Genomic DNA, 21,237 nt, shown 5'->3' on the forward strand with positions numbered 1-21,237 from the left:
GAAAGGCGAGGTGTGATGAGACTCAAGACGGCATCGTCCTGGGATATACCCCCTCCCTCCCGCGACGAACGAATGAGATGTTGCCTCCGTCCACCACTACGGTCCAAGCTCAGTTTGCCTCTCTAGTTATTGTCACGTACGGATGCCTTGGATGAGAAGGATCTTGATGACCAAGATGCTTGGTCACGACTAACTACAGAGTAAAGACGGTCAAACTGTATGAACAAGAGGTACAAGAGAGTAGGCGTCATCCCTAATACCATTAAAGGCGATTTTTGGAGATTTCTTCTTCACCATCCTCACCTTGTCATGTCAAATAGCAAAAAGACGACTGGTCTACTTGAGCCACCCCATTGCGGCGACCCGGATCCCAAACCCCCGCCACCATCACACCCTCACACAACTTCCCCCTCATGGTCAGCTGCCCAATTCCTTGGGGCTGGAACCTTGAAGTCTTACTATTTTCCTCTCTTCCCACTTATTCTCCCAATCGTTCGTCTTCTTGGCCTCCCATCTCCAAGGACCCCCATCGCCTTTTTTTTTGCGCTAGTTTGGTCAAGCTGAAGCTTGCCCAGAGAGCGATCGCCGACGCGATATGCAGGTTGATCAAGGACTGAAGCAAGCACCGCGCCCTCTGCGCATCGCTTTATCCTGTAATACAACATCATGATCATCAGTACGAGGCGCTGATAGCAACGAGCCTTGTTGCTTGGTTGCTTGGTTGCTTGGGTACGAGGTCCTTTTGCCTTGATCGGCATCCGCCCAGAGAATGGCAATCAATAACTCTCTATGGAGTACATGCCAGAGCCCTCCCCATGATAGTCACTACTTCTCATAGTTAGATGTGCCGCTTCCATACCATTTCCATCACGTCACGCACGCGACCCAAGTCCAGTGGAAGCCACAACGTCGCTAGCATTACGCTATCGCCCACTACATCACAAACCATCATTAATCATACCACCAAAGGCAGAAATGTATCTGTACTTATTACCATATCCTCTACTCCAGCTTTGTAAATGCACGCGTATCCAGACAATCCAAAATGTCACACAGGAGTGTCCCAGTGTGCAGAACCATGCCCGCTCAGTCAATGCCTAGAAACAAATCCTTTACCCAAACGCCCTGCCCGTCATCATGTACATGGCCTTACTCAGCGGCCAAGCCTTCGAGCACATTCATAGCTCTTGTACCCTCGCTCTCAAACAGACTAACCATTCGTTCACATTCGTGCTTGAGCTTCTTCTCAGCTTCTCCGGCGTTGAAATGGATCCACTCCTCAACTGTCATTTGTTTTTCAGGGCTGCTCAATTCCTTGCCTTGCTTGAGTAACCGTTCCACACCATTCTCCTTGTCAGTCCCTATCTTTGGAGTGCCAAAGACGACATCCAGATTGGCTGCTGACCATGGTGTCGTACTCTGTAACCCCGCAATGACGTTGCGCTTCGAAGGGGACATGCGCGAAGGAGTCGCAGTAAGTGGTGCCAGTGCGACACGCTTCGTTGTTGCGCTGGGCCTGGAAGATGGCGGCTGGTTCTCTGCGTCAGACGACTGAGGCGATTGTGACGGCGACAGTGCTGCTTGCCTCGCAGAAACGGCCGGTGATATCATTGGACCAGGTGTAGACGGTGCTTCTGCCGCCCACGGTGCTATCGGCGAAGTAGCAGTCTCGATAGGGTCTTCTGCAATTTTCATATCATCATCCGCTGCTAGTAAATCATCATCGTTCAAATCAGCGGCGTCATGTGCTTCGCTCGTCAACTGAGCGCTGGGTCCTGGGGACGGTGTCGGTGAGGGCTCTGGCGATTCTTCCGCCTCCTCATCTAGTACACTTCCACGTTTGACGCGAGTTTCGTTTTGCTCCACGTACGTCATCATATCAACAGAGTCCTCAGAAGCCATGGATGATTTCCTCTTCTTCGTTTTCCCGCGCTTCTCAGCCATTGAATCGACAGAATCAGCATTCTTCACTACAGTATCAGGGCTCATAACACTGTCTTCATCTTGCTCTTCAACTTCGATTTCGATGGACTGGACTGGTGGTGGCGTAGGAGGTAATGGAGATGGAAATGGAGATGGCTCTTTTGTCTTTTTGGCTTTAGTTTGCTTGGAAGCTTTTCGGGTACCAGCTGCCTTGCGGCCTTTCTTGGCAACCTTTAGCTCCTTTTCGGGCTCATTCACCTCCATCTCGTGTTGGAGGGCTTTCAGCTCGCCATCAACCTCTGCCTCGTCTGGTTCTGACGGTTCAGGGTCAAGCATTTTGTAGGCGGCCGACTTCTTTATCGTTTCCTCTACTGGCTTTGTCTCCGGTTGAGTTGATGGACGTCGATATTCGTATACAAACTCCTCGTCGGTAGGCTGACGCTCAAGATCCGCCTCCAACTGTCTTTCGATTTCGTCATCATCTGGAAAGGCTTCCGGCGTAGCACGTAGCGAAACAATAGATGTGTTTGCCATCGATATAGTGGCAGATGGCTTGCGGGTTTTGGACTGTCGACCGCCCTTGGCCTTGGAAAGGGTGGGGGCATCGGGCACGGCTGTGTCCTCAGATGCCATAGATGATTCAGCCGCGCTGGCTCGTGTCTTGACTGCTCGTTTCTTGGTCGCCGGTGCACTGGCTGTGCTCATCATGGAATCGTCGATAGCCACGCTGCCTCGCTTTCGGCCGCGTGTTGATTTGGCGGGAGGGGGAGGTCTGCTGATGATATCGCTCTCGTCCTCAGCATCGCTTGCATCATCGACAGGGGTCGTCTCCTTCTTAGTCTTCTTTCGGCCTCCTTTTGTAGCCTTAGCTGTAGCCTTCTTCGCACGAGGTTTCTTGCCTTGGGCCATCGACGTAGTGGTGAGGATGCTATCTTCTGGCTCGGCAGTTTCGTCAACAGCGTTTGTCTCTGTAGCAGTAGTGAAAACGGACTGCACTGATTGGGTTGACGCTCGGAACACCTTTGATCCTCTGGTCGCCTTGCTACGGCCAATCTGCTTCGGTGATGGCTCGGGTTCGCTCGTGAGTGAAAAGAAGGCGCAGTTCGGGGAACGTTTATAATGCTCGTCGCTAAAACAGGTTGTCAATTATTGTGACGGGATAATGGCATGTTGATTCTTCTTACTAGGGCTTGTCCTCGGGTTCCCAGCCATCCAGTGCAAGTTGGCAATACATGCATGTTGCCATGTCATCGGATTCGTCAGTTGGGGTGTAAACCCATCCTGACTCAACAAGCTAGAGAAAGAGGCGAGTTAGCATCATCAGCTGCTCCTTCTGTTTATTTGGGGGATTCCTACCTGTTTCGTTTTGCACTGCCATCCCTTCTTGCCTTCGTGTGGCCATCTGGTACCAAACGTAGCTTCTCGGGCCTCGACCATGCGAGGTAGCGTTGGGTCCTGCTTGAAGTATTCTTCAATCTCGGCTTCGATGGCTTTAACAATGGCCCAGCCACAGTGGGAGGCATGCGTCACATGTTCTACCAAGGGATCATCGCCAGCTTCCCAGCCGTCGAGACCCTTCTGACAGAGAAAACATGTGCAGTTGTCAGGATTGTCGGGGCTCGGGTTGAAGTAGAATCCAGCTTTTGCAAGCTGCAAGCATATCTGTTAGCTGACTGGGATCTAGTAGCAAATTCAGCGACCGGTCACGTACACTCGCAGGTGTGATTTGTTTGTGTGGCCAGTTGAGTGGTTTGGCGCCACGTCCAACGGTAGACCCGCGTTTCTTTGTGGTTTTACGAAAAGACGCGAGTCGCCCATCGTAGGTAAAGTATTTTTCGATATCGGCCATTGCGTCACGAATTGGTGCGAAGAGACTCGCGCGCGAGACGAAGCGGGAAGAGGAACCCGTGGGGGGAGGATCGCGCAACGGGAGCGCGACAAGGTCAGTCGCAAGTAATTGGCGGTAGAGGTGAGGTTTCTATCTATAGAAACCGACGTGCCATATCCTCGATCTAGGGTCGCTTCGGTATAAATGAGGTGAATATGTAAATAAAAATCTTTTCTAACACCAGAAATGTAAAAAGATTGAGCGCCGTTGAAGCTTGCTGGTTGCGAATTCTAGCCTCTGTCTATTTTGGTACCGCGTTTGTTTACTTTACTTTGTAGTAGAGTGGGGCGACCGAGCTGTGTAGCGCCTCGCCATTGAAACATTCAAACCAACCTATAATAATAACTACTTCATTATTACGAAGTAATCTATGGTAATTTTTGTTTCTGCCATTCCCGGCCGGCGAACTTTTGGTCACTTTTTCTAGTTCCAAGCGCAGTCACTGTGGGCAGTTCGTTTCCACCAGAGCGCGTGCAGCAGAACGTAGGTCTCAAGTGTCAATGTAGCTCTCCTCCACAGACCCAACCATAATGAATAGGTTCATTACAGCTTTCCGGCAGCCTTCAAAGCCTTGTCGCCATCGACCAGAACGCACCAGCCATCATGACCGCGGCCGCCCTCCCCGTAGACGACAGCCTCAAATGTGCCCTCAGCCAACGCAAACTTGAGCACCTCGTCATCCCAGGTACCCGGCTGCAGCCAGATGGACGGGACGCCAGCCGTCTTGGCCTCCTTCAAAACTCCAATTGTGATGGCTGGATGCGTGATGATGGACACGGCCGTCTCTTTGGGGTTGGCCAGGGCCGAAACATTGGGCACCGTGGCGTGGTCGCTACCATTGACTGTTACGAACGGGGAGGCGGGGTTGATGGGAGTGACCTGTAGGTCGCGCTCCAGGTACCACGCATGCACTTGGATATGGAACAATCAGTTTAGATTCCAGAGCGCCATGATACCTTGTAGCGACTCGACTCACCTTTGTGGCCAAACTTGGCCGGGTTGGAGCTGGCGCCAACCACGGCAAACGACGGCGCAGTGAAGAACTTGCGCGCGGTAGCCTCGGTTGCCATCTTGAATGCGAAAATCGTGTCGTTGGTATTTGCAGGGGGAGATTTGGACTATAAAATATATGCTGGAGAGTAGATCATTGTCCAGACGGCTATGAGCGTTCTCCGAGCTACGGCTATGCTTGGCGGGGTGCCGCAAACCAGCCTGCCCCGCCTTCGCCAGCGAATTGACCTGATGGCGTAACTAGCCGGCGAACGCATCTCATCCACCATGTCGTAGGCTGACGAACTTTGATTCAATTTACTAGTCAAATGAGGAATTCAGTGACAATGTGCTTCTTCACACTCTCCAGTTCTTACACTACCGATGGTGTCACAATGGCAGCAACTGACTACTACGTCTAAGTATAGTAAAGCACACCAAAAACGACGCGGACTATAATAACTAGTTATGGCAGAACTATGTATGGTGAGTTGTAAAAGAATCCGCCTCGCAGTCATGGCTGTTCGCCATTGGCCTTGCGCTGGTGCTCGCTGTTGACGTCAGACACCCATTTGTAATCAGCATATGAGTAACAAGACTGACAAAAATCAACCAACAAATCATTTCACTGATAGCACATATAACTAGCATAAATACAATTTTGAAAGTAAGGCTGATGGGATGACTGTGAGCCATGAAAGGTATGTTATATTATAATGTGCAACCGCGTTCGTAGACCACTGTTGCCGAGTTGTTTTGCAACTCCAATGCCTGGCAGAGCTTCGTCATTGTTAGCAATGGTACAAACAAAAACTTCCACTAATGTCTGACGTCGTCTGCCAAAAGTGCTCAACAATGTACAATCCGAATATTTGGGTAATGTAAGATAGAAACGTTCGAATCCCTCGACACCTTCAATCCCATCTCTACCCGGAAGCACCAATTATCGAACGGACACTAACGTTAGCATCGGCCGAATCGGCATTTAGCTCGGACCGACGACCAATAGCAAAAAGTATAAAAGTCATCAGCTCGCTAATGCAATTACTATCGAATACTTCTCGGAATAAGTAGAAAGAAATGATATAATGTCCTTGTTTGCGTGAGTCACCGCCTGCGGTTCATAATGGCAAGGGAATCCCACTGACCAAGCTACAGGAATAAAGCCTTTTCAGCAGCGGGCTACGCTGCGAGCCGACCTTCATACCCCGCGAGCTTATTCAAGACAGTGCTCAACTATCATAATGCCCAGAACTCCAACGGTACACTATTGGATTTGGGTTGTGGCCACGGACTGATTTCCCGAGCGCTTAGCCCCAAGTTTGGCAAAACCATTGCGACAGACCCTAGCCTCGGAATGGTCACGCAAGCCAAGAGCATGACAACGGACAGTAAGATTGAAATCCGAAAAGCCCAGGCGGAAGATTTGTCCTTTCTGTCAGATGAGTCCGTGGACCTGGTAGTGTCGGGCCAGGCAGCGCATTGGTTCGACTACGACAAGGCATGGCCTGAGATTGCTCGCGTGACCAAACCGGGAGGCTCGATGGCATTTTGGGGCTACAAGGACAATGTGTTACTGGGCCATCGAAAGGCCAATGTGATTTTTGACAAATTTAGCTACGGCGAGCAAGACGTCGCGCCGGGTATCGAGAGCATGGCCCCCCATTGGGAGCAGCCAGGCCGGAGTATGGTGCGAAGACTGCTTGCAGATGTTGTCCCACCTGCGGAGCAATGGGAAAAGGTCCAGCGGATTTTGTATGACGTTGACGCTGAGGCAACCGAGGTTGATATCGCAGACGCGTTGATGGTGCAGGAGACGACTCTGGGCGGCTTTGAAAGTTACGTACGGACGGCGAGCAGTTATATTGGCTGGAAAGAGGCGCATCCGGAGCGCAGGAGCCGAGCAGACGGTGGAGAAGGCGACATCGTTGACATGCTCATGGACGAGATTGTCGCGTCGGAACCGGCGTGGAAGGAAATGGGCGAGAACTGGCGGGATGCCAAGGTAAAGACGGTCTGGGGCTCGTATATTGTCATGGCGAAGCGGAGATAAACCAGGGCATTGGTGAGGAGGGGAGGCGCGTTTCGAAAGTGGTCGCATTACATAGACATGGGTAGCTAGCACTGGCCGCTACTCGCCATTAATAGCGACCTTTGCCAAGGAGCAAAGAGAGGTCCTGTGTCGATGTGCAGTCATGGTAATTTGTAGTCATGGTAGTAACGAGATTCATAGCCTGTGATCAATATTGGTAGATTCGAAATACACTCTTTGATAAGCTTGGATGCGGACCAGCAGAAAGGGTCACACACCGCTCGTCCCATCGACGAATGACAAACGAGAAGCGGGCGGCGAAATCGACGGAAAATGCATGTACAAGGATGTTCCTGAGACGATAAGCCCTGTCTCGTGCCTTGTTCCGTGCTGGTTGCCCAGACAAAGAAAGACGGGTGCCGACAGGGGAGGAGTGATGGCCGGGAGGAGAGGCGTTGCAGGCTTGGAGCGTGGGGCAGGCGAAGTCTCAGGAGGCAACCAGCCCTTTTTTCTCAACTGACCAGCGTGGTCTTGTGGTTTCTGTTCTTGACAACATTGTTTTTTGCGAGATACCGCCGACTCGATAAATTCCGAATCGAAAGAACACAACATTTGTCTCACCAGCTTGACGTAAGCTTTTGCTTATTTCATCGACACGAAACGCAACCGACCGACCGACCACACCATCAACACAGAGATACCCACAGCCCCTGTCCCAAGTCAACAATGGTGAGTTGCCCCAGCACCAGCACCAATGTAAACAAATGGTCAACCCCGCGGGCCTCTGGCGCCTCTGATTCGCCAGTTCGGCCCAGCGACGCACGCCCTTTCTTTTTGGCTGACGGAGAGCCTTCACGCGCCGTTCACCGGAGAGGTTGTGGCATCGTTGCAAGAAATACATTCTCACGTCTTGTTTTCGCCTGTTCCCTCCCATCTCCCTAATTGCATTTCATCCCTGCTATTCTTCTACACCAACGCTCGCGCTCTCTGCACCCATCCACCACCATGGCTTCTAACCAGTTCGACGCGCAGGCTTCCACCAACTACAAGGAGGCTTTCGCCCTGTTTGACAAGCGCGGCAATGGTCGCTGCACTGTCGACTCCCTCGGCGACCTGCTCCGCGCCTGCGGCCAGAACCCGACACTTTCGGAGATTGACGACCTGCAAAAGGGCCTGGGCCCTGAGTGTAAGTAGATGCGCTGCTATGGAGCGCTCGTGCGGGATTGGGTCGCAATAGCCGTCGCATTGTTGTCGCGATGAGTCTGGCGACATGCGCCCATCGCGTCTGGGCCGAGTGACGAAGCAAACACTAACAAGAACCGCAGTCGATTTCGAGTCCTTTCAGCGCGTTCTCAACCGTCCCGGCGGCTTCCGCGATCCCGGCGAGCCTGAGGAGTACTGCCGCGGCTTCCAGGTCTTTGACAAGGATATGACGGGCTTCATCGGCGTCGGTCAGCTCAAGTACATTCTGACAAACCTGGGCGAGAAGATGACGGAGGATGAGGTCGACGAGCTGCTCAAGGCTGTCGATACCAGCTCTGGCCAGGTCAACTACACTGGTATGTCTTGCTGTCCATCGCCGACTCTGGTGACATTAGCTAACCTGGCTCTGCCACATAGATCTCGTTCGTACGATCCTTGCCAACTAAATGGGCACCTTTCGCTCGCGAAGACCCGAGCCAGAACGCATCATACAAACGGACCGGCGTTGATGAAATTTTTCTTACGTGTTTGACTATGGGACATGGTATAGGAAGCAACTTGATTGGGATTATGAAGCAACGATGACGCAATACGGAGAGAGTTTACTATTGTGTCTTGGCATGTATTTTTTTGTGCTAGGTGCTCTGTTCTTCGCCAAAAAGACGATAGTTCTTCCATGGACTGGTTCGTCTTGGAGAGTGACTTTATATTACGTATTGACACAACGACATCCACAACCGCAACGGGCTTGACGCGCATGGTTATCTGTAACTGGTGCCTGATGTCGTGCATCTATATTGCCACTATATTAAACGAAGCTGTCTGTGTTCAGACGAGCCGAGCAGGGGATGCCATGCGCCACTCAGCAAACCCAAGTAGTGCCGCCCATATCCGTGCTGGCTTGGACCGCCTGCAGTACCCGCGTCTACTAAGTCGTCTATAGCCAGTGAGAGAGCCGTTGAACGACAGCTCGAGACAGGACACGAGAGAGCTGCTCGATATTTGAGCCACCACAATTTTTGCTACATAGTTTTCTAGTTCAATTAGTACTAATTGTCTCACCAGCCAGTATTCAGCCCAGACAGTCAGGTCTCCGTAGCCAACCTGCCCTCGCACTGCGCGCAAACACCCGACTTAATTAGGTAGCAAAGGACCCTGCTGTAAATAATTATGTGCTGCCCCGCAACACCACATCTCCAACTTCAAACCACCTGCCTCTCTCGTATTGTTGCATCGTCAGCATTGGTCGCCAGCCGCCCCTCCATCCCCATCGCCCCATTCGCTTTCGCACTCGTCGTCGATTCCGAGTTTCCATTACCAAAGTCCATATGCCCTCTGCTCCGCTCCATTGCACACTTGTCGTTTGACGTGAGTCGACTGGTCCCTCGCAATTGACCAAGTTGGCAGTCCCCGCGCTCGAATCACCAATTAGTCCCCTGCTTACCTGCGAGCTACCACTACCGCCATCATAACTCCTTCCTCCCGACCAGGCATTCGAGGTGGTGCCACGTCGACAGCCCACTTCGTAATAAAGCCGGCTCGTCTGCTCCTCATCTCGTGCCTCGTTCTTCTTCTCGCCGTCACACTGGCTCCCCCGCGCTACATCTTCCGCCTCGGTTCTCTGGCCCAGCAGCTGCGTAAGATACCATTGAAAATCCAGAGGCCACCAGCTCAGCATTTTGTCAGCACCATGGCTTCCGAAAAGTTTGCGAACCCGCCGCAGCGGCCCCCAATGTTTAGCTTTACTCCCGAGGAGATCGGTGCCACGATTGACAAGATTGTTGCAACGAAGAGAGCTGCCATTGACAATGTGGTCGCAGCTACAACCCCCGAGACGGCCACCTTTCAAAACACCCTGCAGCCCATACTCGTAAATGATGACGAGACTGTTGGCGAGAACTTTAGAGTCTGTTTCCTGCAAAATGTTCACCCCGACGCTGCTGTCCGCGAGGCTTCCCTGAAGGCGGACGGCAAGATACGAGAGGTCGAGATCGACCTGCGAATGCGCGATGATATCTTTCAGCGCGTCAAAACTATCTACAACAATAGGGCCTCGGCTAACCTCGACACCGAATTTGCCACCATATTGGAAAAAGAGTACATCCAGTATGTCACCAAGGGACTCCTTCTCCCTCCTGGCCCCGAGCGTGACCACTTCAAAGAGCAGCAGCTCGAGCTAAGTCGTCTGTGCCTCGAGTCTCAGAACAATCATAACAACGAGATGGGCGGCGTCTGGTTCACCCCGGAGCAGCTTGAGGGCATTCCTAAGACGGATATTGACGTGGATGAGCTTGAAAAGGGGACCGGGGAGAATGAAGGCAAGGTCAAAGCTGACTTTAAATATACGACCTCCACTCCCCTCTTCAAATATGCCAAGAATGAGACTACTCGTCGCGACTATTTCATCGCCGAGGCCAACAAGGTGAGAAGCTCTTGTGGCTCGCCAGACGCGTGCGCAGGGTGGAAGTAGCTGACATGTGCCTAGGTGAACCAAAACGTCCCAATCTTTCAGAAAATCATCGAATTGCGCGACGAAACTGCCAGACAAGCTGGGTATAAAGATCACGCAGATATCACGATTTCTGCCAAGATGGCTAAGGACTCTGAGAAGGTCAAGGCTTTTCTGGCCGATATTCGAACTCGCGTTGGCGATGGAGGCAAGAAAGAACTTGATGTTCTCCGCGAGCTAAAGAAACAAGATTATGCTGAGCGTGGCCTCGAATTTGATGGCGAAATTTACGCTTGGGACACCAGCTACTACTCACGAATTCTCAAGGAAAAGGAGTATAGCCTTGATGAGAACGAGGTGGCTGAGTACTTCCCTATGTGGAAGACTTTTGCTGGCATGCTTGAGATTTTCGAAAAGATTCTTGGCCTGCATTTTGTTGAGCTGGATGAAGCTGCCAAGGCCCGCCTTAGCCCTACCGGAAACGCAAAGGACATTGTCTGGCACGACGAAGTGGTAGTTATCAGCGTCTGGAACGACGACGCCTCTGGTGGCGAATTTGTCGGCTACCTGCTGCTTGACCTTCACCCGCGTCCCAACAAGTACGGCCACAACGCCAACTTCAGCCTCGGTCCCGGTTATGTCAAGGCAGACGGGACAAGAAATTATCCCTGCACTGCTCTCGTTTGCAACTTTAGCCGCCCGTCCCAGGGTCGCCCGGCGCTGCTCAAGCACAGCGAAGCCGTTACCCTCTTCCATGAGCTGGGTCATGGCATTCACGATCTCGTCGGTAAAACTAAGACCTCATACTGCCATGGCACAGCCGTCATGTGGGACTTTGTCGAGGCGCCTTCTCAAATGCTGGAGAATTGGTGCTGGACGCCAGACGTTCTGCAGGGACTCTCATCTCACTGGAAGTCTGGAGAGAAGATCTCCAAGGACCTGGTCGACAAGTTGGTAAAGACGAAACATCTCAACGAAGCGATGGGAACTCTCTTCCAGATCCTTATCGGGACCTTCGACTTGACAGTTCACAGCCCAGACTCGCATGAGGCGGTGAAGCAGCTGAATTGCGCCCGCTTGTGGAACCAACTGCGCGCCGAAATTTCCGGTGTCAAGGGACCTGAAGAAGTCGGTTACGGAATGTAAGTCTAAAAAAAGGCATCCGAGACACAAGATCAGGACTAACAGGATCTGTCTGATTCACAGGGAGTGGGGCCAGAAGCATGCCACTATCGGCCACTTTGTCGGTGGCTACGATGCTGGATACTATGGCTACCTCTACTCCAAAGTTTTTTCGACCGACATGTTTTACACTGCCTTTAAAGAGAACCCCATGGATGGCGAGGCCGGTCGCCGATATCGCAAGCTTGTGCTGGAGCGCGGTGGTAGCATGGATGAGAACGTGATGCTTCGTGAATTCCTCGGCCGAGAGCCGAATCCGGAGAACTTTTACAAAGACCTTGGTCTACCGTGATAAATTTCGTGTTCGGGCAAGGTATATAGCGGCTCAAGCAGTAAAAGACCAATTAAAATAGAATAACAAATGCTGCTCTGTTAGTAAGCTTTTGACCCTGGTGCTGTTGGCTGGTTACAGCAGCTCGAATTCGTAATCAGATCAAATCATCAGCCCGACAACTTGGTCCACCTATACCCAGAGACAACTCTTTCTCCGAAAACTCTGCATTGAAGTGTCCTGTGTGACTCTCGGCTCAATGCTACGGCCCGCCTCGTGTTGTACTTGTCTGCGCGGATGGTGGACAAGGAAATATCCGGATTACAGGAAATAACTACTGCAGTTTTATGCCTAGGCTTCTTTATCGCCTGGCAAGCTTGTTTTCCATCTGGCCCGCATTTGTTTGCTTTCCAGACGTGTATTGATCCAGCCTTGTCTGATTTTGGTGATTTTTGGCGCTCTGCGCTCCGGCCCGCCAAACAAACGTTGGGTCGGCGGCGGGCTTTTCCCTTCTGCTCCATCCCACTTCCAACACCCCCCCCTCCAAATCCAAGGTCCACCTCTTTATATGAGACCTGTTATGATATCTGACAAACAATCAACTCGGGGATGCCTTGCCCGATTGCAGTGCCGTGCAACTCGTGCAAGCGGCCTCACCGTTTGGCTGGAGACTGGCCCCCAATGGAAGGAAGAAACGTGGCGTACAAGTGGACAAGGAAAGTTGCCCTCTTCCAATCTATTATTATTTCCGCGAATTGATGCTGTGCGGTGTTACCAAAACGAGTGATACTCTTTCTAGGCGAGGATAATAACTCCGACGCTATTGGTTCCCCTCGATACGGCTGGCCGCCTTGTCGAATATAATTAGGTACGATGGCGTTGTTCGAAACGACACTGTATCCCTGCCGTTCGAGCTAAATTTCAAATTGACGCACTTGCCGGGCACCCACACACTGGCGAAGAATGGGCCTCGAACTGAGACTGTTTCCCTCCATCACCCAGAGTTGTCCAGAGAATTGAAATACCAGTCTAATAAGAAAACACGGCCCACGGAGACATGGCCTGCAAGTCGCCGCCGACGACTAGGTCCCCCCCAGTCCTCGACTCCTCGACTCCTCGTCACCAGAAACAAAAGAAACCAGCGTTAAAATTAGCGCAAACCGGTTGTGGAAATCACGCAGTCTTTGTATCACCTTCAAACGCGAGAAGAAAGAATTCCACCGCGACGCCGCAATACCAGCATCGGCTGCCACGTCGGGAGAGCCCTTTGCTTTTGCAGCAAGCACCCTGCTTTACTAGCTGCCGGCCGACCGGTCGCTCTGCGTCGGGTATGACAAAAAACCAAATCGCTGACGCCATGTGGGAGGAGGCTCTATCTTGTTACAGCGCAGTAGCTTGTTGCGTCGCATCACTCATCACTCCACGAGTTTCTGTGCTGGGTTGGGGTTAGTTCGCTTGTTGGCCTCCACAAGACTGGACTTTTAGTCGTCTTTAGCCGTGGGGTAGTTAAAGGCATTGACACGAATCGCCGACAAGATGGATTGGTAACGGAGACCGCCGTGACTCTGATTGAGTGGTTCAAAGTCGAAGTTGACTGAGCAATGGCATTGCTGGTGGCGCAAAAAGGCAGCCCACACCTCTCCACCGACGGGTGCGCATTTTCCTGTCCCACGTTGGCTCATGCCAGAGTCAGCACCACGGTGAAGCCTATATCGGGGGATCGTCCACCCCCCCTGGCTGTGGTGATGGATGGGCGGTCCCATATTCCGCCCGCCTGGGGTACAAGGGTCGCTGGATAACTACCTAGCCTCGCAACAAGCTGGGTACGCGAGTACAATGGCCTTGACTCTCGAGAGAGCTTTGCTGCCTTTTCCCGCCTGCACTGGCCTCTGGCGTGAGAGCCACACCTAACCTTTTTGTCCCGACTTCCTTGCCGGTGGAGCATAAAGAATAACCAGTTCCCGGGATCAGCCTGGTGGTTTCTATGTAAAGCATCCCTCATCCCCCTCCTGGTTTCCGCTCCCTCATCACACTCTCTTTCCTGCTCCTCGGCCTTCTTCTGAGAAAAGACACTTGTCTGTCTAGCTGCCGTTATCCGACGCCCCTCAATCTTGTTGCTGCTGCTCAAGGTGCCCAGCGGCAACATTGTCCGTTTGGACCAGCCCTAGCTCCCAAGGCTCTAGCGACGCCATATCACCAAATCCGTCTCCCACCCCCGTATTCTTCGGGCCACCCGCCGCCACCCGCCACCAAGACAGCAATGGGCCTCACCGACGAGGACAAGATGGAAAAGTCCAGCAATCCAGAGAATACAAATGACTCCCAAACAGAAATCAGTCGGGGTCTTGATGATCTTGATGCTGGACTCTCCGCTGAAGAGCGCGCCAAGATTGTATGTTTGCCTGGATGCTGTGTGCATTCCCCCCATCGCACGCGGCACACTTTCGCTATACCAGTGGCGCGAAAAGTGAACATCGCATACTAACTTACGCGACGTTTCTCAGGAGCGCAAACTACTTTGGAAGCTCGATTTGAAGCTGATGCCGTGGGTACGTCATAACGCGACAGCACGCCTCTTGGTGGCATTTTGACCTGTGCTCGCCCAATGCTAACTCTGCATTTCAGCTCTCCCTGTTGTATCTGATTGCCTTTCTGGACCGCACTAATATTGGCAATGCAAAAATCGCACATCTCGAGCAAGATATTGGGGTGCACTCGACGTCAAAGTACAATGCGACGCTCACGATCTTTTTTGTGTCGTACGCCCTCTTCGAGCCCATCTGTAATATCCTCCTCAAGCGTCTGCGGCCGTCCATTTTTCTTCCTATCATCATGTGAGTGACACTCGAGACCACGTTTATGCCCGCCCGAGTCTGTGCCACATGGCCTGCGGGCTGCGCCCGAGAATTCTTGGCTGACCACGGACACACGGTGCACAGGGTACTCTGGGGCTTGACCATGATTGGCATGGGCTTTGTGCGCAACTGGTCGGAGCTAATGGCCGCCCGATGGTTCCTCGGCATGACAGAGTCTGGACTGTTCCCCGGCATCAACTATTACCTGTCGTGCTGGTATAAACGCAGCGAGTTTGGCGTGCGTGCCGCCGTCTTCTTCTCCGCCGCCGCCATTTCCGGCTCGTTTGGCGGCCTCTTGGCTGCTGCCATTCAGAACATGAACGGCATCGGCGGCCGCCCTGGCTGGTCGTGGATCTTCATCATTGAAGGCGGCATCACAGTGCTGGTTGCACTGGCCTCGTTCTTCATAGTTCAGGACTTTCCCTCCGAGGCCAAGTTTTTGACGCCAGAAGACCGCGTTCGTGTCGTGCGCCGCTTGGAGGAAGACAAGCAGTCTTCGGCTCACGATGAGAGCTTCAAGACATCGTTCCTCATTTCCGCACTCAAGGACTGGAAGACATACTGCGGAATGCTCATCTACATGGGACCTCTTATGCCTCTGTACGCTTTCAGTCTCTTCCTGCCTACCATCATTCAGGGCATGAAGCTGGTACCAAAGAATGACATCATTAAAAACCAACTTCTCAGTGTCCCGCCATACGTCCTGGCCGCCGTTATGACTATTGTCATTGGCTTCTGGTCTGACAGGGTCAACAGACGTGGTATTTTCAACATGGGATGTGCTTCGGTCGGAACGGTTGGTTTTATTATGATGATTGCTTCCACCAAGCCCGTTGTGCAGTATATCGGAACGTTCCTTGGCGCTCTTGGCATCTACCCTTCGGTGTCGCTTACGATTGCCTGGGTTGCCAACAACGTCGAGGGTGTTTACAAGCGTGGTGTCGTTCTCGGCCTGGTTATTGGCTGGGGTAACCTCAACGGTGTCGTCAGCAGCAACGTTTACTTTGCAGGCCCGCGGTTCTTTGCGGGGCATGCGACGATTATCGGCTACCTCGTGATTGCCATGTTTGGCGGCAGTCTGCTCTTCCAAACGCTGCTCAGCCGAGAGAACAAAAAGCGTCTGGCAGGTGAGCGCGATTACCTTGTCGAAGGTAAGTCGCAGGCGGAGATTGAGGCTCTGGGTGATAACAGACCAGACTTTATCTATACTCTTTAGACTGGGGTTGATGGGGGCCATTTGAGTGATTTCTGGATTTATTACTACATGGTTTCGCGGATTGCATTGGGAGGATGAATATTGGGCGAATGCAGGTTTTGCTGCCAGTCTATGTGTATGAAGATTAGGGTTAGGATTTACTTGTGTTGGGACTATACATTTTGGACTTTATTCTTTTCCGTTTTGGTCTCATTCGGGAGCTCAGCAAGTGTCTCAACTGTAACTGCTGGGGCTATGGCATCATGTCCTGTCAAGAGTGCAGGTTACAACTTACCGCTTTGTACCCTTTTCTTTCGTCGACTGGAGCGGCTTGCGGCATTTGATTGGAGCCAGCCCTCGTTGACAATAGTGAACTCGATGTGCGTCGGGACCACACCGCTGTTGACCCGCCCTGGGCGGCGACGCGGTTCCCGATTCCCTTGTCTTTGAGACTCGTTGCGGCCGTTGAGATGAACTAATGTGACGAATCTTGTGATGCCGTATCGGCCCCATAGTATATGGTTGCATGGATGTTTGTGAGGGGCGCTGAAGATATCAGTGTGCTTGCAAGGCGCGCCTAACAAGAACAAAGGCTCAAAGAGAACACGGGCTGTCCCTCGTGGGGATGAGGAGATGTGTTGCCGAGGATGGGAGACGTGTTATGAGACGTGACGTAGCACACAGCCGTACGTACAAATTAGACAAAAGGTAATTCCTGTAAATGATGGCTTGTTGTAAGAGGCGGGAGAGACTGGAGAGAAAGCAGTGGGTGGTTGAAGGATGCTAACTAGAGGGGAAGCTAGTTAGATAGGTTCTTGCAGGTACGGAAATCAATAGTGTGCTTGGTATGACCCTGTTGGTACCGTATCCCGCCCGTATGTGGCGTAACGGTTCTATTCGTTGCCATGTATTACTTGGTGGTACCGAGGCCGTGTAGTTGGTGTTGGACAGACAAGAGAAGCATGGGGCCACAGCAGGCAGCAGTAGCGAGAGGCACGGGCAAGGGCCAAGAATACAGCGTAATTTGTACTTGTACAAGTTAGTGTAAATTAGAATTGCATACGATTTCATTATCAAGGCTTTGCATTGATGAGAGAGGACGCGGGCGCGCCACATCCAACTCAGGGCCGCGCCCATTGGCATTGGCGGGGGCGTTTCTGCCCCAACACAGACCCTCCTGCAGGCACTTCTCTTTCACATTGATCGGGCGCCACGGCGCAGATGAAAGCATTTATCCATGATTTGTGTTTTATTCATCGTTTGCTTGCTTTCTGTTTTTAGAAGCAGCCGCCTTGGCCGGGGTTGGGTCCCCTCCAGTCACCAGGCACATACATCCAGCATCCAACCGAGCCGTCCCTACCTCGCAGCCAGCTCCCAGTCAGTCAGTCTTGCTTTCCCCTCCTCTCCTTCTCCTTGCCGGCACACACCGACCTCGTCCATCACGGCCAGATGCAGTCGCGAATGAGAGGAAAATTCGTCGACACAATACAAGGACAACGGACGGGGTGGGATACACCAGAATTTCGTTAGTCTCGGTCACACGAGCACGAGCAAGAGGAACTGCTGCGCGGGAAAATCAATAGTCCAGTACTTTTGCATCGGCAGCTTATTTTTTTTTTGTCTCTCTTCCCCTCAATTCCACTCCCCTGCAGAAAGGAAAACAGACACTTGGAGGTATTCTTTGTCTTGTTGCTCGCAAGACGCGGCCCCCATCGTCGCACCGTCGTCGACCTCGTCGTTGCGCCAGGCAGCAGGAAAAGGGACTCGGCATGCTCGAGTCGGACGGACAGGGACATCAGGGACATACAAAGCATCGCCGCTCTTCTATTTCTTCTCATCTTGTTTTCCGGATCAAGTGGACATGCTTCCCCTTTCCCTTTCCTTCCATCCTGCTTCACCTGCCCGTTGACTCGACACCGACATCTCATTCCCGCCTCGGCCTCGGTCTCCCCCCAACCTCATCACCGCCATCACTCTTTCGCTTCAACGCGGCTGTGGCCTCGTCGCCAGACACGGGTTCGTACCTGAAGCTGCCAAGTATCTTCACACCACAAAAGAGGGAGCCTTGTGGCGGTGTGTTACCGCGCTGGAAAGGAGAGCTGAAAATCGAAATCGGGCTGAGACTGATGCGTATAAGCTGCCTCGCTGCCACGACGCTGTCACCTTTTGCAAGAGACAAAAAGAGGGCACGAATCTACTTGCCACGCAGCAAAAGCGCGCTCTAAAGAAACACCATTTGCCCGTCACGCAACCAAAAACCAACTCTCTACCTGCACTCAAGTCGCCGATATGGGCAAGGGACCTATGTCTGCACCGGAGCAGTTTGGACCGGATGAGGTCCGCTTGCTGATCAAGCTGGAGCGCATAGGAGGCTGCATCAGCTTGGTCGCGGTGATGCTCGTCTTCATTGTCTACGCTTTTTTCCCCAAAGTACGCAATGTCCAAAACACATTCATCGTCTTTGCGAGCGTGTCGAATGCTGGAGCGAGCGTGGCTACCATCATTGCCTTTGACGGACTCAGAAAAGGCACAGGCTCAACATTGTGCAAAGCGCAGAGCTTTCTTTTCGAGATGTAAGTCGTCAATAGTCTTGTGTGAAAAAACACATCACGGCCATGCTGACCCCTTTATCTAGGTTCATGCAGTCTGACCCTTGGTGGTCCCTGGCAATGGCCGTCAACGTCTTGCTCGTCTTTTACTTTCGTGCCACGCCTGATTCCTTTGCCCGATGGTGGTGGGTGTATTGCCTCGTATGCTATGGTGGACCCTTCGTCATCGCCCTCACGTTGCTGCTCACGAAAAACGCTGCCAAAGGCCCGATATATGGCGAGGCGACGGTAAGTCTTGCTCTGGGCCTGCGCTGACCCGTACTGATTCGATGCCCTGTAGATCTGGTGCTGGGTCGACAGACAGTGGGATGACATTCGAATCTACACATACTACATGCTCATCTGGATTTGCATTGCCGGCTCTCTGCTCTGCTACGCCTTGGTTGGCTACCATGTCTTTCGGTCGAGGGACAGGCTTCGTAGTTTAACAGCCTCTAGCAGAGATCCAGCTGTTGAAATGGTGAGTACTGAAATGATCATGACACAAGACTGTTCATGGCACCACAGCGCCGATGTCAAAGCTAATGGTTGTAGCCACGCAATGATGAGAATACGGGGAGCTACGCGACTGTTGTGACCGAGGTGCAGGTCACATCGACTGCTGGCGAACCTCGATCATGCCCAACATCGTTGCCACGACCAAAGCCGGCGGAGATCAACACGCAGATTCCCGTGCAGAGTGTGTTTGAGCACTCGCCAACAGAGGCTCCCTCTGGGCTTGTCCAATACTTCTCTTCCGTCGAATCGCCGAGCCGAAGGCCACGCGAACCACGGCCTCCGCTGATGCAGAGAGTCAAGTCGTCCATGGCGTCAGCAGCCCGACGGTTTACTGTGGCCGATCCTGTCAAGCGGGCATACCTGAGAACCAGCTTCCTGTTTGCGATTAGTGTTCTTGTCACCTGGATCCCGAGCAGTATGAACCGCATCCATGGCTGGATCGATGGCCAGTCACCATACGAGTTCCACGTGGCTACGGCGGCTGTGCTTCCTCTCCAAGGACTATGGAACTGTATCATCTTTTTTGTGACGAGCTGGAATGTTCTTCAGCGACATCGTCGAAACACGGCAGCTTCCGCGGCCGCGACCGAGGCAATTGACAGGTTCCACCAGGACAGCGCCCAGCGCACCACTGCGAGGGCTAGTTATGGGCATGGTGATCCCAGGCGTTATGACAGCCATAGCGAGACTGACTTAGGAGACGGAGATTCCAGAACGATTAGTAGTGATATCGAGCTGCAGCGGCGGTCCAAGTCGCAGGGCACGAGCACGCCTCCAGTGGCATGAGAGAAAGAGAGAAGGATAGATACGTACGAGCGTTTGTTTGAATAGCGGATACGATGTAACTGAATATTATACGGCCTTGCACACACATAATGAATTATTAGTCTGAATATAACAAGAGCGTCATTGAATGCATTGCCCGGGTGCTTGAAAAGTTTCTTATAGTACATGGACGCTACAGAAGCATGCATCGCTGCATGTCAAATCTGAAGTTGAACTAGTATACATTCTGCTTGCAAAGAAATACAACAAATCTGGCCCTTTCGGCACTGTAACATGAGTAGAACTCGAGGATATCGGTCGTGCGCGTCATAAAACGAGTGTAAGCGTGGGTATCGCACTTCATAAAATCATCCAAGGAGCGTAACGTGTGCACATTGCACATGGTGACATCGTAAAAGGAGGGCGGGAACAAAAGAAAAGGATGTGTAAGGAGTGCGGGATGCGAAGAAACTCTCGAGGTAAAGCGGACAACATCTTGCAAGTCCACCACAAAACAGATTGGCAACAGCGAACAGCAAGAGAAAGGTGTTTCCCCACTGAGCAGTCAAAGTTTCGAGGACAGTGGCAAAAGGAGACTGGGTATTGTAGTCGCTTTAGTCTGTCTCAAAGAAGCTGGCGGAGCGCTTCAAGCTGCTCAGGTCAACCAAGCCCATGACTTTGCCGTCAGCACGCCAGATGGACTCGTCAAAGTAGCAGCGCGCCGTGACAATGACAGCGGAGATGACGATCTGGGCGACGCCGAGGCCGAGGGCAACAGCCTTCAGCCCGCCCGGGTGCGCGACAGCGACGGGAATGGCCAGGACAAAGACGCCAGCGGCAAGGTTGCGGAGAACAATGACGCCCGTGTGCATGTCGCCGATGCTGCGCAGGGCAATGACCATGTTGGAGGAGGTGAAGGAGGCGGAGCGGGCGAGGCTCGGGCGGGTGGCCGCGTCGAGGACCGTGGTGCCCGCGGCGAGGATGGCGAGCTGGAACGAGACGAGCGCAAAGCTCAGCTGGCGCGCGCCGTCCGGGGAGAAGAGCGCGTCGTCCGGGTGCGACGCGGGCGACGGCGGCGGCGGCCCCCCCATGAAGTTGCTGACGCCCAGGCCCAGGGACAGGATGCCGACGAGCGCGAGCGACGACCCGCCGCACACGACGAGGCTGTTGGCCAGCTGCGTAAACTGCAGGTGCACGCCGCGGTACAGCGCCAGCGAGGCGGCGATGACGGCCGGCACGATCCACGGCCCCGTCATGATGGTGCCGAGCGCGGCCGGCGACGCGCCCACCGGCGCTGGCGCGAGCAGCAGCGACAACGAGCCCGACAGCCCCCAGAGCGCGGCCACGGGCAGGCACCCGAGCAGAAAGACGAGGAGC

The 21,237-nt window shown here is 52.9% G+C and overlaps 8 protein-coding genes across 8 annotated transcripts in view; 5 read left to right on the forward strand and 3 right to left on the reverse strand.

Moving 5' to 3' along the window:
- Nucleotides 1-1,149: 1,149 nt before the first annotated feature.
- On the reverse strand, nt 1,150-3,772 carry CCM_00872 (chromosome segregation protein BIR1, putative; the record flags this gene model as incomplete). The annotated part of the gene is made up of 4 exons (XM_006666031.1): nt 1,150-3,052; nt 3,108-3,217; nt 3,280-3,573; nt 3,635-3,772. The coding sequence occupies 4 exons, from the start codon at nt 3,770-3,772 to the stop codon at nt 1,150-1,152; spliced, it is 2,445 nt and encodes an 814-aa protein (XP_006666094.1).
- A 582-nt stretch (nt 3,773-4,354) lies between these two features.
- Nucleotides 4,355-4,881, reverse strand: CCM_00873 (NAD(P)-binding domain; the record flags this gene model as incomplete). The annotated part of the gene is made up of 2 exons (XM_006666032.1): nt 4,355-4,722; nt 4,788-4,881. 2 exons carry the CDS (start codon nt 4,879-4,881, stop codon nt 4,355-4,357), a joined length of 462 nt encoding a protein of 153 aa, XP_006666095.1.
- A 1,008-nt stretch (nt 4,882-5,889) lies between these two features.
- On the forward strand, nt 5,890-6,854 carry CCM_00874 (S-adenosylmethionine-dependent methyltransferase, putative; the record flags this gene model as incomplete). The annotated part of the gene is made up of 2 exons (XM_006666033.1): nt 5,890-5,903; nt 5,960-6,854. The coding sequence occupies 2 exons, from the start codon at nt 5,890-5,892 to the stop codon at nt 6,852-6,854; spliced, it is 909 nt and encodes a 302-aa protein (XP_006666096.1).
- A 984-nt stretch (nt 6,855-7,838) lies between these two features.
- CCM_00875 (myosin regulatory light chain cdc4) lies at nt 7,839-8,482 on the forward strand (the record flags this gene model as incomplete). Its single annotated transcript, XM_006666034.1, has 3 exons — nt 7,839-8,019; nt 8,159-8,392; nt 8,454-8,482. The coding sequence occupies 3 exons, from the start codon at nt 7,839-7,841 to the stop codon at nt 8,480-8,482; spliced, it is 444 nt and encodes a 147-aa protein (XP_006666097.1).
- Nucleotides 8,483-9,726: 1,244 nt separating this feature from the next.
- On the forward strand, nt 9,727-11,959 carry CCM_00876 (metallopeptidase MepB; the record flags this gene model as incomplete). Its single annotated transcript, XM_006666035.1, has 3 exons — nt 9,727-10,458; nt 10,522-11,627; nt 11,692-11,959. 3 exons carry the CDS (start codon nt 9,727-9,729, stop codon nt 11,957-11,959), a joined length of 2,106 nt encoding a protein of 701 aa, XP_006666098.1.
- Nucleotides 11,960-13,774: 1,815 nt separating this feature from the next.
- On the forward strand, nt 13,775-16,009 carry CCM_00877 (MFS transporter; the record flags this gene model as incomplete). The annotated part of the gene is made up of 5 exons (XM_006666036.1): nt 13,775-13,832; nt 14,101-14,330; nt 14,443-14,487; nt 14,564-14,772; nt 14,878-16,009. 5 exons carry the CDS (start codon nt 13,775-13,777, stop codon nt 16,007-16,009), a joined length of 1,674 nt encoding a protein of 557 aa, XP_006666099.1.
- A 2,268-nt stretch (nt 16,010-18,277) lies between these two features.
- Nucleotides 18,278-19,881, forward strand: CCM_00878 (cAMP receptor-like protein, putative; the record flags this gene model as incomplete). Its single annotated transcript, XM_006666037.1, has 4 exons — nt 18,278-18,561; nt 18,624-18,825; nt 18,878-19,057; nt 19,132-19,881. 4 exons carry the CDS (start codon nt 18,278-18,280, stop codon nt 19,879-19,881), a joined length of 1,416 nt encoding a protein of 471 aa, XP_006666100.1.
- A 593-nt stretch (nt 19,882-20,474) lies between these two features.
- The window catches only part of CCM_00879 (uncharacterized protein), a gene marked incomplete at both ends in the record, with an annotated part of 1,456 nt that continues 693 nt past the window's right edge, over nt 20,475-21,237 (reverse strand). The window contains one exon of the mRNA XM_006666038.1: nt 20,475-21,024. Within this exon, the coding sequence (XP_006666101.1) occupies nt 20,475-21,024 (550 nt within the window). The remainder of the gene's footprint in view (nt 21,025-21,237) is intronic.

This window comes from Cordyceps militaris (assembly GCF_000225605.1).
Source record: "Cordyceps militaris CM01 unplaced genomic scaffold CCM_S00001, whole genome shotgun sequence".
Lineage (NCBI taxonomy): Eukaryota > Fungi > Ascomycota > Sordariomycetes > Hypocreales > Cordycipitaceae > Cordyceps > Cordyceps militaris.